A 15,845-nucleotide genomic window follows, 5' to 3' on the forward strand; every position below is an offset into this window, starting at 1 on the left:
TGACTTAACCTTGCAGGTCTTGAGAAGGAAATGTAAAGTTAACTTCTATCAAGTCCTAAAATTGCAGTATATTAGTGTGTTTTACATCAAATGCATCATGCTAATTTCTTCTAAGTAATTTTAAGCATTTATTTATAAGATACACAGAGATTACCATCAGAACTGAGATTTTTTTGTAACAGTAATACCACATGTGTAAGAAGTATCTCTTTGTTCTGCTATGGACTTTAGGCAGTAGTGTCATCTGTCTGTTTCTTTTCCATTTCATTTGCTAACTGAGGCAAAATAACAAGATCTTTGTCAGTGCTAGCACAGTTAAAAAAAGGATAGAGGGGGAGTTCAGTGCTACATTTCAAAGCATGAATACGAGAAGTGTCATCCAAATTATAGAAGGAAAGCTCTCCTCCATAATCCAGAAACACTCCGATCACACTGGCCTTCTGTTTTGAAGTCAGCTCTGTTTCACCTTCATCATTTACAGCAATTAACTTCTCTTTCCGCTTCAATGCCCAGTAATTCTTCCTGACCTTAGTCTTATCTTTTACTTCACTAAAGTCTGAGTCACTGGTGACACCCAGTCTCCATTTAGGAATGTCTCCCACCTTCACTTCCCAGTATTGTCTCCCAGCATATGGCAAGAAGCTCTCATTGGCAATGGCACAGTCCCATCCTGTTAGCTTGATTTTTGTTTTTGCTCTGACTTTTTTTCCGTCTGCTGACACTTTAACATTCCTTGATGATTTCACTTGGTTTATTGTTAGATTAACTGTGTAAAAAGAAACAAATATTGGACTAAATACTTTATCGGTTTTACATAAAATATAATTTTAATATCCTAAAAAGCTTAAAATATTTTTTGATAAAAAAACTAAAGATACCAGCCAGTAATACCCTTTTTTAAAAACCTCTTCACCAATGTTATGTCTTTATTTACCTTTTACTGAGCGCATCTCCTCCAATTCTACAAGAAAAAAAATAGCAGAAAATTATTATTCCTTACACTGGAGTTTACTCCTTCGTGATACAAATACAGTTAATGCCATACCTTGGCTTGAGATGTATCCTCGTTCTTCTGTTTAGGAGACAGAGAAATAATGAGAACATCAAGTAAACCAAAAGGAAAAAAAATAACTTTAGCTTAAAATCCAGGCAGCCTCACTGACCAGCTGAACTCCGCAATCCATCAGAAATGCAAACTAACTGTAACACCAACAGGTTTCGGAAAAGAATTTGGAAATGCTGCAGATATCTTAATTATTCAGGTTTTGTTTTTATGTGTAAAAATGGTCAAAATTCATAAAACTGTACTTTAAATTTTTTCTGTGGATATATATGTATTAATATCCAACTCAGATTGAACTCCGCCATGGATGTTCTCAAGCCCGCCTGCAAAAGAAGGTGGGTTGGACCCCACCAAGGGGCCGTAAAACTATCTGTCTTGATACACGTACAAATCGCTCTTGCTACTGCATCTGGGGCAGCCAATGCGCCATCATTGGGGATCCATGGTACTGGTGAGAAGTGGACTACTGGCCATAGGAAATTCATTGTGCCAAAATTGGAAACCTGCATCGCTCTGTGGAATGTACGAACTGGCCACCATGTTGTCCAAAAGGAAATCATAGCCTAGGAATTGTTGGAATGCAAAATCTTGATCGTGGCAGTATTAGAATTACGACTCACTGGACCTGGAACACTAATCAACTTTATTTCAATGTTAAAAGTAGAACTTCATCAGTGCTTTCTCGGCTCACAACCTGCCACAGTGAAATTAATACCTGGATGGAGTAGAACTCTTTAAAATTAAATTGCAACAAAACTGACCTACTGTAAATTGGGACTAAAGTGCAACTTAATAAAATGAGCTCTTTCCCAGTCCATCTTGGCGGTGATCTCATCAGTCCTGGAGTGGTGGCTCTGAGGCTAGGGATCTGCACTGGCAATCGGAAGGTTGCCGGTTCGAATCCCGTAAATGCCAATAGGGACTCTGCTCTGTTGGGCCCATCAGCGAGGTCCTTAACCTGCAATTGCTGAGCGCTTTGAGTAGTGAGAAACGCGCTATATAAATGCAAAGAATTATTATTATTACTGCAAAGAATCTTGGTGTCATTTTTGATTCCTCCCTCTCTTATTCCGCCCACATAAACTACATTAAGAAACTTTCTTACTGTCACATCTGTAACATATCCCGTGTTCGCTCCTTCCTCTACTTTTCTAATGCTGAGAAACTTGTCCATGCTTTGATCACATCCTGCATCGATTATTGTAATTCCCTACTGGCAGGTGACCCTTCTAATCTTATATCACAGCTCCAGCTTATTCAAAACTCGGCTGCAAGAGTCCTTACACAAACCAGCAACAGCGAGCACATAACACCCATCCTGCTCCGCCTTCACTGGCTCCCTGTGTCTTACAGAATCGAATATAAAATCCTACTAATAATCTACAAAGCCTTAAATAACCTGGTGCCAAACTACATCAGTGACCTTCTCGATCACTATGTGCCTGTCCGCCCACTAAGGTCCTCTGATTCTGGCAATCTTGCTGAGCCCCACACTAATCTACACTCCATGGGTGACAGCAGGGCCTTCAGCTGTATAGCGCCCAGACTCTGGAATGACCTACCGAAATTAATCAGGTCAGCTGACTCCATGAATTGTTTTAACAAACAACTCAAAACTCATCTGTTCAGGAAGGCTTTTAGCTCTACATGACTTTATTACCCTTCTTTCATTTTACCTTTATGTCAAGATTCTCATGTAACCTGTGTGTGTGTGCTAGACCATCAATTATGTTGTCTGGCTTTTTCTCTGAATTTGCTGTCTTAATCTTCTTTATTTATTTATTTGGTTTGTACAATGCTATATACTGTATACCCTGCCATGCTATCTTAAACTCTGTGAAGTGCCTTGAGCATGGGAAAGGCGCTATATAAATAAAATGTATTATTACAGTGGAACCTCGGTTCACGACCATAATTCGTTCCAAAACTCTGGTCGTAAACCGATTTGGTCGTGAACCGAAGCAATTTCCCCCATAGGATTGTACGTAAATACAATTAATCCGTTCCAGACCATACGAACTGTATGTAAATATATATATTTTTTTAAGTTTTTAAGCACAAATATAGTTAATTACACCATAGAATGCACAGCGTAATAGTAAACTAAATGTAAAAACATTGAATAACACTGAGAAAACCTTGAACAACAGAGAAAACTAACACTGCAATAGTTCGCGCTATAGCGCTACCAACCGCTGGCTAAAAACACTTTTTTTTAATGAGTTTTAAGCACAGGGAAAAAAATGAACATTTGAAAAAATCCGTAATTTAATAAACCACCAAGAAAAGTAACATTGCAACAATGCACGCTACGAACCAATCGCTGTAAACAGAAATGAAACAAAATCAAGCCCAGTGCATTCTTTAACTGCCTTCCTACCTGCATCCAGCCCCCTCTCTCTCATGCTGCCTGTGTGTGCATGCGCGTGTGTCTCTCTCGCGCTGCCTGTGTGCGCGCGCATCTCTCTCGTGCTGCCTGTGTGTGTGCGTGCATCTCTCTCTCGCGCTGCCTGTGTGTGTGCGCACACGTCTCTCTCGCGTTGCCTGTGTGTGTGCGCGTCTCTCTCGTGCTGCCTGTGTGTGTGTGCATTTCTCTCTCACGCTACCTGTGTGTGTGTGTGTGTGTGTGTGTGTATGTGTCGCGCTCTCTCTCTCTCTCTCTCTCTTGCTTGCTGCACAGGGAGAGACTGAACATGTTGTGGGGAACAGCCCGGACACAGACAGGTAGACGTCATAGTTTCACCCATCACACGTTTATTTACAATATGTACAACACAATAGTGCACACAACCCAGTGCTGAAGCACCAATCACCCCTTTAAGTCCTGGCCACAACACAATGCCTTTCACAGTCTCTGGTCCGCCTCCACTACTCTCCACCAAGCTTCGTCCTCTTCCACCCAACTCTTGCCCCTGACTGGAGTGTGGCGGCCCCTTTTATTCATCCCGGAAGGACTCCAGGTGCATCCTGAGGGGCTCCGTAGCCACACCCATGTGTGGCAGAAGCTCTGATGGTACATCCGGAAGTCCTCCGGGTGTCCACAATCCTCTTTCCCCCAGTACTTCCGGGTGTGGCAGAAGTACTGAGGTCCAGGGCTCCCAAGGCATCGAGGCGCCCCCTGGCGGTGACCACGGGCCCCTACAGGGTTGAGCTTCCATGCTCTGTACCCGTGGCCCCCAAAGCAACCAGGGCGGACGCCCCCTCATGTTCTGGAGGAGGCATGAGCCCTCCTCCGGTCCTCCTGGGCATCCCGTCCAGGTAGGAACCCCAGCCAGGTGCCACAATGTAAAAAACCGAAAGGGAAACTGGCTTGTTCGTATACCGAGTGTGTGGTCATGAACCGAGGCAAAAGTTTGACAAATTTTTTGGTCGTAAAACAATTTGTACGTGTATCAAGACGTTCATGAACCGCAGTTCCACTGTATTATTATTATTGTTATTATTATTATTAATCTTTCATCCACCAACAGTTGATGAAGTGATGATGCTGTACTACTCTGGTAGTGGAAAACAAGAAGCAGGTGTTAGATTTATGGTGGATATCTGGGCTGACAGAAACGTAATCACCTTCCACCCAATATCAGTTCACCTGGCAGCGCTTACTGTTTATGGTACAATCAAGACTCACACTCTATCTATCTATACACCAACTGAGACCATCTTAGATGCAGCCAAGGATGATTTCTACAACAAACTCCAACATACATTGGACACGATTCTGAAGACTGAACTTGTTGTATTGCCCATTGGTGCAGACCGGTCTGGATGGAAAAACACAATGGGCAGATTCAGCCACGGGGAGAGCAATGATAATGGACTGCATCTGTTATCCTTCACCACATCTTAACATTTAATTTGGGGGAAAAGCCAAATTTGGGGGATCCAGCAATCAAGAAACAAGACAGGCATACAATCATTGAAGAACACAAAGACACCTGGAATGGACCAAGCAATCAAGGCTGGAGGGGACACCCTACTGCATCGATTACACACACTTCTGGCATTGAGTTGGCAGTCGGAATATGTACCAATTGCATGGAAAAAAACTGTCATTGTGCCAATTCTGGAGAAAGGTGACAATTGCGAGTACAAGAACTATCATGGCATCAGCCTCCTTTCTATTATTGGCAAGGTCCTTATGAAGATCATTGAATCCAGGCTACAGAAATATAGTAAACACACCAGCCGAGAAGAACAATAAGAATTCAGGCCAAATCAAGGCTGCTGCGATCAAATCCTCACTATTCCCCAACTGATGGAAAAAGACTCAGGTGTGGACATCAAACAGTCATTGTCTTCATCGACTTCAAGTCCGCGTTTGACTGTGTCCAATAGCCAGCCCTTTAGAAAGCATTGGAGGCTGAGTGTATCCCTCATAAGATCATCCAACTCCTCCAAATTTCATATCATGGCTTTACCAGCTCTGTGTGGATTCGAAATGAGCTATCTGAGGAATTCTCCATCCAAACTGGAGTCCGCCAAGTGGATGTTGCTTCTCCCTTGCTCTTCAACATAAAGATTGATGCCATTATGAAAAAGGCATTCAAGGGCACACATGGCATGCAGTACAACAAGTACAACTTTGTGATTGATTTAATGTATGCAGACAACAGCACTATATTCACCACCATTGCTGATTCTCCTCTATGGATCCGAAACATGGACCCAGCTCAAACAAGACCTGAACAAGCTTGAGGTCTTCCAAACATGATGCCTGTGGCAGACCCTGGGTGTACCCTTTCCGTGACTGTCTTCGAAGTGAAATCATATGGACAAACTGTAACCACCAACCAACAGTTGAAGAGTCAGTACAACTGAAAAGGCTGAGATGGTTCGGCTACATCTGCAGAATGAATACCTGTCGGTTACCATAAAAGCTACTCTGGTGGAAACGCCCTGAGGATTGGAAGATTCAAAGAGCGGCGCCTAAAAAGAAGATTTGAGAAATCAGTGACTCAGCCTCAACTATGCCAAAGCCATAGCCATGGACAGTATAGCATGAGAAGACGTTATACGTATAATCCAAAATTCAGTGATACCTACAGCAGTGTATGGGCTCAGGAGGAAACCCCTTCCTATCACCAGCTAAGGATGAAAGAGAGAGAGGTATGAATCAATGTATTTATTTAAAGAATGTAAAGTTTTAGTTTCTGTCCTAAAAGAAAATTTATATTTGAAAAGCTTCCTTGGATTACTTTTTATTTTTCTCTTTTTACTCACAGCAGAAATTCAACCCAGCCACAGGGGATACACAAACCAGTGTGTTTCTTCATGCCGGTCCCAAGCCCAGATAAATGGGGAGGGTTACGTCAGGAAGGGCATCTGGTGTAAAATTTTGCCAGGTCAATATGCGGGGAACAATACGGATTTCCATAGATTGGTTGAGTCCACAACAATCGCCTCCAGTACAATTAGCCAACAGGATGTTGGTAGAAATTGGGCTACTGTTGTCAGAAGAAGGAGAAGAAGAGGGAGGAGACGTGTCCAGAGGAAAGAGGAGAGGAGGAAGGTAAAAAGAGTGGAACTGAGGGTAGGAAATTTGAATGTTGGCGGTATGACTGGTAAGGGGAGAGAGTTAATCGATATGATGGAGAGAAGGAAGGTTGATATATTGTGTGTGCAAGAGACTAAATGAAAGGGGAATAAGACCAGGTGGATCGAAGGTGGATTCAAATTGTTCTATCATGGTGTGGATGGGAGGAGAAATGGGGTAGGGGTTATTCTGAAGGAACAGTATGTCAAGAGTGTTTTGGAAGTGAAAAGAGTGTCAGACAGAGTAATGATTATGAAGCTGGAAATTGGAGGTGATGATGAATGATGAATGTTGTTAGTGCATATGTGGCTGAGTTAGTTTATTATGTTTTATTTTAGTGAACATTCTCAAAACTATGTTTTTTTTAAACTGAAATGTTTTTGTTTTGTATATTGTGAATTTTGTTTAATATGAATGCAATCAGTGTATCTTTTGTATAATAGTTCCTGTTTGCCTGTTGTAGCAGGGGGGGTTTAATTAATAAAACACCCATAGGACGCACATGTAGCATAACAGAAGACTCCTGGCAAAAACTGGATGACGATGTTGCAGGTAAGACGCTTCTGAATACTCTCCGTCTCTCGTGTAAGCTGACAAGTTTTGAAATAGTGAATTCTGTCTCAAACTGCATAGAAACATTATGTCATGTGGTTATTGATGTACAGTATGTTGAAGTTCTGTCGTCACTTTTGGTAGGCAGAAATGGATATTAAAAGTGTTTAATTTGACGGGGATCCAGCCTCAGCATATTGTATCCCTTGCTACAGGAGACTGAGAGAGCATATGTCACTGCATGTGTTGACTGTGCCCCTTACTGCTTGTCTTTTTGGTATGTTACATCATTAATTATACTTTGTCCTTCATTGTTATTGTTCATATGCATTTGTTAAATTTGTATGGTTTTGAAAAGGTTAATTTGGATAACAAAAAGTATTTATTTTTATGGAACACGTATTTCATTAGAAGGAGATATTTTACACTTGCTTGACCAGGATCTGATTTCTTTTGAAATGCATTTGTTTCATTTGGTGTTAATTTCATTATTTATTTTGTGTAATTTTGTATTTATTATATTTGTATATATATAAAAAAAAGCTGGATGACGCTGTTGCAGGAGACTGTTGCAACACGCTGCGTGTGTTGACTGTGCTCCTTAGGCCAGGTTTATATTTCACACGACGCAACGCATGCTGCAGCGGACGCTCCTGTTACTCAAGTGTTTTAGTATTTAAACTTGTGCGCATACTTTGCGTATATCTGGAGGAATCCACCAGGTGGCAGTGCGAGATATTATCACTGTGAGAACAGGTTCGGCTTCTCTGTGTTGTGAATTGCCTGGAACACCCATTAAATTCCGATGACACCTTACCGCAATATCTCTGAAAAGGATGTTTATTGATTAAATCCAGGGATGTGTCCATTCCAGCAAGCATTGGGCACGAGTGAGAAACAATCCCTGGACGAGGCCTCGGCTCATCGCAAGGTGAATACAAGCACACACATACACTAGTGTCATTTTAGCGGCACCAAATCCCCAAATCTGCATATCCATGGAAGGAAACTGGAGCACACTGAGGAAACCCAGCATGAAAACATGTAAACTCCAGGCAGGGAATATCAGCGACGTGACTCCCTGAAAGACAGCAGCGCTAATGCTCCGCCACTATGTCACCCCCATGTGTGTAATTATTAACAGAATTCATTATTTAAATGAAATTACCAATTTATCTGTAAAATGTAATATACATTGTGAGGGATTGCCGGCCAAATATTCCGGTCCATACCTCCAGGCCGCCAGATGGAGGAGCCCTCCCAGCAGCATGGAAGGTCCCCAAATTCCAGCAGGGCATTACGGACATTGAAGTTTTTATAAACAACCCTGCTGGATACCATGGGGACAACCAGGAGCCACTGTAGGGAGGCTTACAGAGTGCTATGTGCCCTATAACCCGGAAGTGCGTCATGATCACATGACCGGAAAGAACGACGTGCTTCCGGGTTGAAGAAAAGGACTTTTAATCTGACCCGGAAGTGATGAGGACTTATGGATTGTTGGTATGGAACCACTTCCGAGTCAGGGACTATAAAGGACTTTGGGAAACCCCAGACGAGTGAGCTGAGCTGGGAGGAAGGGTGGCTGTCTGGGAGAGGAGGAGTGAGAATTGTATTAGTAATTGGTTATTGATTATTGAGTATTGTATAGTGTTTATGAGTAGTGTGGAGTGGAGGGTGCTTAGTGCACATTATTGTAATAAAAAGAATAATAATTGTACATTTACCTGGTGTTTGGCGTGGTACCTGAGAGTTCAAGGGAGCTCTAGCACCCCCTACTGTTACAGCGCACACACTGATCTCGTAGGATCAAGTTGCTTTCTGTCACATGTAGATAGTAAACAGAGACTCTGACGTCACATTCCAACTTTTAGCACAACCCCCGACTTTTTGCTGGTACTGCAACTCGTGAACGCGTCGCATTAATTTCTGAGGACCTGCTCAGAGGACGCATCAAATGAACGCTCAGAACACGTGGCAGACATGATGCGGGCGCGTATGCGTTCTGAGTGTGAGGTATAAACAGGCCCCTACTGCTTGTCTTTTAGTTGGATGACGTTGTTGCAGAATAAACAACAGAATCTGGATATTGGTGTGTCTGTCTTCCTTCAAAGCATCAGCAACCATTTTAAAGCCGCTACACATATGCCCCGCAAGTTGGGTGTGCAATGGATTTGAAAGAAGATTTCTGGAGTGAGTTGGATGAAGTGATGGACAGTGTACCCAAGGAACAGAAAATGGTGATTTAAGTGGATTTCAATGGACATGGGAACATAGGGAACAGAGGAGACAAGGAGGTGATGGGTAGGTATGGTGTCAAGGAGAGGAATGAAGAAGGTCAGTGTGGTATAACGGGTCCGCAGCTGAAGTCGAAGAGGCCACTTTTTCAATAAATAGTGGAAGTGGTTCCCGGGGTGATTCGTGATGCGGACGATCCTTGCTTAAGTGCACAGGTGAGGAGCCGTCCACGTCCGTAATTGTTGCCAGGAGCCACTGATTGCTACACCTGATCCTCGTCACCATAATAAATATACAGTGCATCCGGAAAGTATTCACAGCGCATCAGTTTTTCCACATTTTGTTATGTTACAGCCTTATTCCAAAATGGATTAAATTCATTTTTTTCCTCAGAAGTCTATACACAACACCCCATAATGACAACGTGAAAAAAGTTTACTTAAGATTTATGTAAATTTATTAAAAATAAAAAAATTGAGAAAGCACATGTACATAAGTATTCACAGCCTTTGCCATGAAGCTCAAAATTGAGCTCAGGTGCATCCTGTTTCCCCTGATCATCCTTGAGATGTTTCTGCAGCTTAATTGGAGTCCACCTGTGGTAAATTCAGTTGACTGGACATGATTTGGAAAGGTACACACCTGTCTATATAAGGTCCCACAGTTGACAGTTCATGTCAGAGCACAAACCAAGCATGAAGTCAAAGAAATTGTCTGTAGACCTCCGAGACAGGATTGTCTTGAGGCACATATCTAGGGAAGGTTACAGAAAAATTTCTGCTGCTTTGAAGGTCCCAATGAGCACAGTGGCCTCCATCATCCATAAGTGGAAGAAGTTCGAAACCACCAGGACTCTTCCTAGAGCTGGCCGGCCATCTAAACTGAGCGATCGGGGGAGAAGGGCCTTGGTCAGGGAGGTGACCAAGAACCCGATGGTCACTGTGTCAGAGCTCCAGAGGTCCTCTGTGGAGAGAGGAGAACCTTCCAGAAGGACAACCATCTCTGCAGCAATCCACCAATCAGGCCTGTATGGTAGAGTTGCCAGACGGAAGCCACTCCTTAGTAAAAGGCACATGGCAGCCCGCCTGGAGTTTGCCAAAAGGCACCTGAAGGACTCTCAGACCATGAGAAAGAAAATTCTCTGGTCTGATGAGACAAAGATTGAACTCTTTGGTGTGAATGCCAGGTGTCACGTTTGGAGGAAACCTGGCACCATCCCTACAGTGAAGCATGGTGGTGGCAGCATCATGCTGTGGGGATGTTTTTCAGCGGCAGGAACTGGGAGACTAGTCAGGATAAAGGGAAAGATGACTGCAGCAATGTACAGAGACATCCTGGATGAAAACCTGCTCCAGAGCGCTCTTCACCTCAGACTGGGGTGACGGTTCATCTTTCAGCAGGACAATGACCCTAAGCACACAGCCAAGATATCAAAGGAGTGGCTTCAGGACAACTCTGTGAATGTCCTTGAGTGGCCCAGCCAGAGCCCAGACTTGAATCCGATTGAACATCTCTGGAGAGATCTTAAAATGGCTGTGCACCGACGCTTCCCATCCAATCTGATGGAGCTTGAGAGGTGCTGCAAAGAAGAATGGGCGAAACTGGCCAAGGATAGGTGTGCCAAGCTTGTGGCATCATATTCAACAAGACTTGAGGCTGTAATTGCTGCCAAAGGTGCATCGACAAAGTATTGAGCAAAGGCTGTGAATACTTATGTACATGTGATTTCTCAGTTTTTTTATTTTTAATAAATTTGCAAAAACCTCAAGTAAACTGTTGTCACATTGTCATTATGGGGTGTTGTGTGTAGAATTCTAAGGAAAAAAATGAATTCAATCCATTTTGGAATAAGGCTGTAACATAACAAAAGGTGGAAAAAGTGATGCGCTGTGAATACTTTCTGGATGCACTGTAAGCACGAGGAGGCTAGTAGGGGAAAAAAGGAGAAAGAAAGAAAAAATGGACAGAGGTTATGAGTGAGGAAGGCGGCAGGAAGCAGGAGGGAGAAAGTCGGGTGTTAGAGAAAGCGAGCAAGCGCGCACAAACTTGCGGAGGTATGCAGGCAGCTGGGAGAGGCGAGCCCGAGTGGGGTGTTTGGCCAGCACCCGAGGGCCGACGGTAGTGGTTGCTCCTGCTGAGCGTTTGTTTGGAGCAGGATTGACCGGGAAAAGGTTCGCTCGCCGCAGCGAAGGCAACGGGAGTCAGAGGTTTGGAATGGAATCCCCAGCGTGAGCGTCCTGGCCGTTGGGGGAAGCCAAGTCTCGATCTGGCAGGGGAGTCACCAGTAGAAAGGCACAGGGCTTTGTTTAATGGACAGCTTCCAGCCATTGTTTTAACCTAGTCGTTTTTAAAGGATTTTTTTTCTATTGGATTTTAACCTCCACGTTTTTCACTCATTTTAATGGATTATTTATTTAATGTCTTATTTGACTGACTGCACTTATTTATTTAAACACTTTTTTTGTTTGTTGGTTTTAATAAAAGCACTTGGCACTTTTGCACCATCCCCTTGCTTTGTTGTTCCTCACTGTCTAGCTCATCGGTGACATTACCAATGGTGTAGGGTTCAAGAGCTCCCAGAAGAAAGGTGGGAGCATGGAGCAAACCCACATCATCACAGTCAGATGATAGTGGATTTTGCAAAAAGGATAAGATGGCTGTGGTGAATACATATTTAAAGAACAGGGAGGAACATAGGGTTACATACAAGAGTGGAGGAAGATGCACACAGGTAGATTACATCCTATGCAGAACAGTCACTCTGAAGGAGATTAAAGACTGCAACATGGTGGCAAGGGAAAGTGTAGTTAGACAGCATAGAATGGTGGTCTGTAGGATGACGTTGGAAATCAAGAAGATGAGGAAAATGAGGGCAGAGCCAAGGATCAAATGGTGGAAGCTGAAAAAGGAAGACTGCAAGGTTAAGTTTACGGAGGAGGTAAGACAGGCACTGGGTGGCAGTTAAGAGTTACCAGAGAGCTGGGAAACTACAGCAGATGTAGTAAAGGTGACAGCAAAAAAGGTGCTTGGCATGACATCTGGACAGTGGAAGTGGGAAAAGGAAACCTGGTGGTGGAATGGGGAAGTACAGGAGAATATACAGAGGAAGAGGATGGTGAAGAAGAAGTGGGATAGTCAGAGAGATGCAGAAAGTAGACAAGAGTACAAGGAGGTAAGGCGCAAGGTGAAGAGAGCAGGGCTGTGGAGTCGGAGTCGAGGAGTCGCAGTCGGAGACAATTTTGGGTACCTGGAATCGGGGTCGGAGTCGGCAAAAATGTACCAACTCCGACTGCTAATAAATTTAAATTGTAATGAAAAAAAAATACAGCAAGTTCAAATGTAAATAAAATGCATTATTATTATTATAAATGTCCCATTTCAGGTGGAGTGGTGGCTCTGAGGCTAGGGATCTGCACTGGCAATCGGAAGGTTGCCGGTTTGAATCCTGTAAATGCCAAAAGAGACACTTGAGCAAGGCCCTTAACCTGCAATTGATGAGTGCTTTAAGTAGTGAGAAAAGCGCTATATAAATGCAAAGAATTAAATGTCCCATTTCACATACAATAGTCATAATTAAGTACTTCTCTGATGTAAGAAGAAAGCCCAGTGCATAGTTGTGTTACTACTAGAGCGAAGTTCAGCTGAGCTATTATACAATCTGACATTCACATATTGTAATCTGGATTATGGCACATTACAAAAAGTGTTTTAATTTAATTTCAGATATAATGTGTTTAACAAGTTAATTTGAGTGTAAACAAGAGTAATGATGTAGGTGTAGGTGTGTGCTATGGCCTGATGTGTGTTCAGGGGTTCTGTCTGCACTCTCCACATATGCTGCCACCCAGGGTTGAACTGTAGCATAACTTTGCACACCACCTGTTCTAGAAGATTTTGAAATTAAAAAGGAACAGATTCTATGTATTATGACAGATACTGTTTCTAATATGTTCAGTACAATTGAGAAAATGAATAAAGTAGATGAAGAAAGTGACAAACAGATATTAGAGGAAGACAGTTCTGTAACTTTGGAGAAAGTGAAACCGTAAAGAAAAGTGAAATTTTGGATAACATTGCTGAAGAAGCATCTATGCTTACTACTATTCAACATATGCATTGTGCTGTTCATACTCTGCAACTTGTAATAAGAGATGGATTGAAAGATTGTCATGCAGTTACTCTAATTGACAAATTGAGGCAAGTAACTGTTGCAGCCAGGGCCCCTAAAACAGATGCCATTTTGAAAAGACGTGTTGGATCAAACAACATGCTGTGGAAGCACTTATTTGATGGTAAAGCATTTGCTTGAACTAAATGACTTTCTTGAAGAACTGAGAACTAAGATCCTCTCCCACTTGGACAGAGACAGTGGTGCTGTAAGAATTATGTTTCTAGACTTCTCTAGCGCCTTTAACACCATCCAACCTCAGCTCCTTAGGGACAAGCTGACAGAGATGGGTGTAGATTCATACCTAGTGGCATGGATCGTGGACTATCTTAAAGACAGACCTCAGTATGTGCGTCTCGGGAACTGCAGGTCTGACATTGTGGTCAGCAACACAGGAGCGCTGCAGGGGACTGTACTTTCTCCGGTCCTGTTCAGCCCATATACATCAGACTTCCAATACAACTCGGAGTCCTGCCACGTGCAAAGGTTCGCTGACGACACTGCTATCGTGGGCTGCATCAGGAGTGGGCAAGAGGAGGAGTATAGGAACCTCATCAAGGACTTTGTTAAATGGTGCGACTCAAACCACCTACACCTGAACACCAGCAAAACCAAGGAGCTGGTGGTGGATTTTAGGAGGCCCAGACCCCTCATGGACCCCGTGATCATCAGAGGTGACTGTGTGCAGAGGGTGCAGACCTTTAAATACCTGGGAGTGCAGCTGGATGATAAATTGGACTGGACTGCCAATACTGATGCTCTGTGCAAGAGAAGACAGAGCCGGTTATACTTCCTTAGAAGGCTGGTGTCCTTCAACATCTGCAATAAGATGCTGTAGATGTTCTATCAGACGGTTGTGGCGAGCGCCCTCTTCTACGCGGTGGTGTGCTGGGGAGGCAGCATTAAGAAGAAGAGACGCCTCACGCCTGGACAAACTGGTGAGGAAGGCAGGCTCTATTGTAGGCATGGAGCTGGACAGTTTGACATTTGTGGTGGAGTGACGGGCGCTCAGCAGGCTCCTTTCAAATATGGAGAATCCACTGTATCCACTAAACAGTATCATCTCCAGACAGAGGAGCAGCTTCAGCGAAAGACTGCTGTCACTGTCCTGCTCCACTGACAGACTGAGAAGATCGTTCCTCCCCCAAACTATACGACTCTTCAGTTCCACCTGGGGGGGTAAATGTTAACATTATTCAAAGTTATTGTCTGTTTTCACCTGCATTTTTATTACTCCTTAATTTAATATTGTTTTTTGTATCAGTATGCTATTGCTGGAGTATGTGAATTTCCCCTTGGGATTAATAAAGTATCTATCTATCTATCTATCTATCTATCTATCTATCTATCTATCTATCTATCTATCTATCTATCTATCTATCTATCTATCTATCTATCTATCTATCTATCTATCTATCTATCTATCTATCTATCTATCTATCTATCTATCTATCTATCTAACTGGACAATGAAAATGTTTTATTAACTGAATGCCAGTGGGCACAAGTAAAAGAACTGGAAAGTCTACTTTCTTACGCCTTTACTGTCACCAAGAGGTTGCAATATGAAGATTTAACACCCGGAAAATTTTTCTTGGAATGGAAGAGCTTGATATATTGTCTGAAAAAAAGTGGAGGGCTAATAGCTGATGGCATCATATCTTCAACGAAGAAAAGAGAGAATCACTTACTAGATAATTAAATCTTGTTAGCTGCTATTTATGTTGATCCAATGAGCCAAATTTTGTTGAGCAGTGACCAGATTGCTAATGGAAAAAAGGCACTCTACGATGTAGCAGTTCACATGAAGGGATTACTACTACCTGAAACACTACCACTGGATGGAGCTATAAGCACTGGTAACTCAGGATCATACTCTTCAAATGAAGAATAAGACTTTGATTCCTACTTGGACAAAATGGAATTTTCAAAAGCAAAGCGACGTTGCCTATGCGTGAAAGATAAATGACCAGTAAATGTACAAATATAGAGATTACAGCATGAGTTTTTTAAAGAATTAAAAGAAGATGAAAAGTATTATCACTCATCGAAACTGATTGTAGAAGAAGCCACCCTTGTTGATACAGAGATTATTAATGATGTGGCTAGAACTGTAACAGCAATGCCACCCACCCAAGTCAGTGTTGAATAGCTAGTTTCAGCTCTAAAAATAATCAAGTCAGATTTAAGAGCTTCTATGAAAGAGGATCTGGCAGAAGTTTCTTAAAACACAGCATTGAGTTAATTTTGGATTACATTTAACAGCTATTCTACTCTACTGTATTCCAAGTT

General features: G+C 42.7%; 1 protein-coding gene across 1 annotated transcript in view; it reads right to left on the bottom strand.

Annotated features, from left to right (window-relative positions):
- Nucleotides 1–227: 227 nt before the first annotated feature.
- Nucleotides 228–15,845, bottom strand: part of LOC114666678 (butyrophilin subfamily 3 member A2-like) — a 71,159-nt gene continuing 55,541 nt past the window's right edge. Inside the window, exons 13-15 of the mRNA XM_028821626.2 lie at nt 1,046–1,072; nt 935–961; nt 228–766 (exon numbers count right to left, since the gene is read on the bottom strand). Of these exons, the coding sequence (XP_028677459.1) occupies nt 228–766; nt 935–961; nt 1,046–1,072 (593 nt within the window). The remainder of the gene's footprint in view (nt 767–934; nt 962–1,045; nt 1,073–15,845) is intronic.

Source organism: Erpetoichthys calabaricus, chromosome 16 (genome assembly GCF_900747795.2).
Source record: "Erpetoichthys calabaricus chromosome 16, fErpCal1.3, whole genome shotgun sequence".
NCBI classification, from domain to species: Eukaryota; Metazoa; Chordata; class Cladistia; order Polypteriformes; family Polypteridae; genus Erpetoichthys; species Erpetoichthys calabaricus.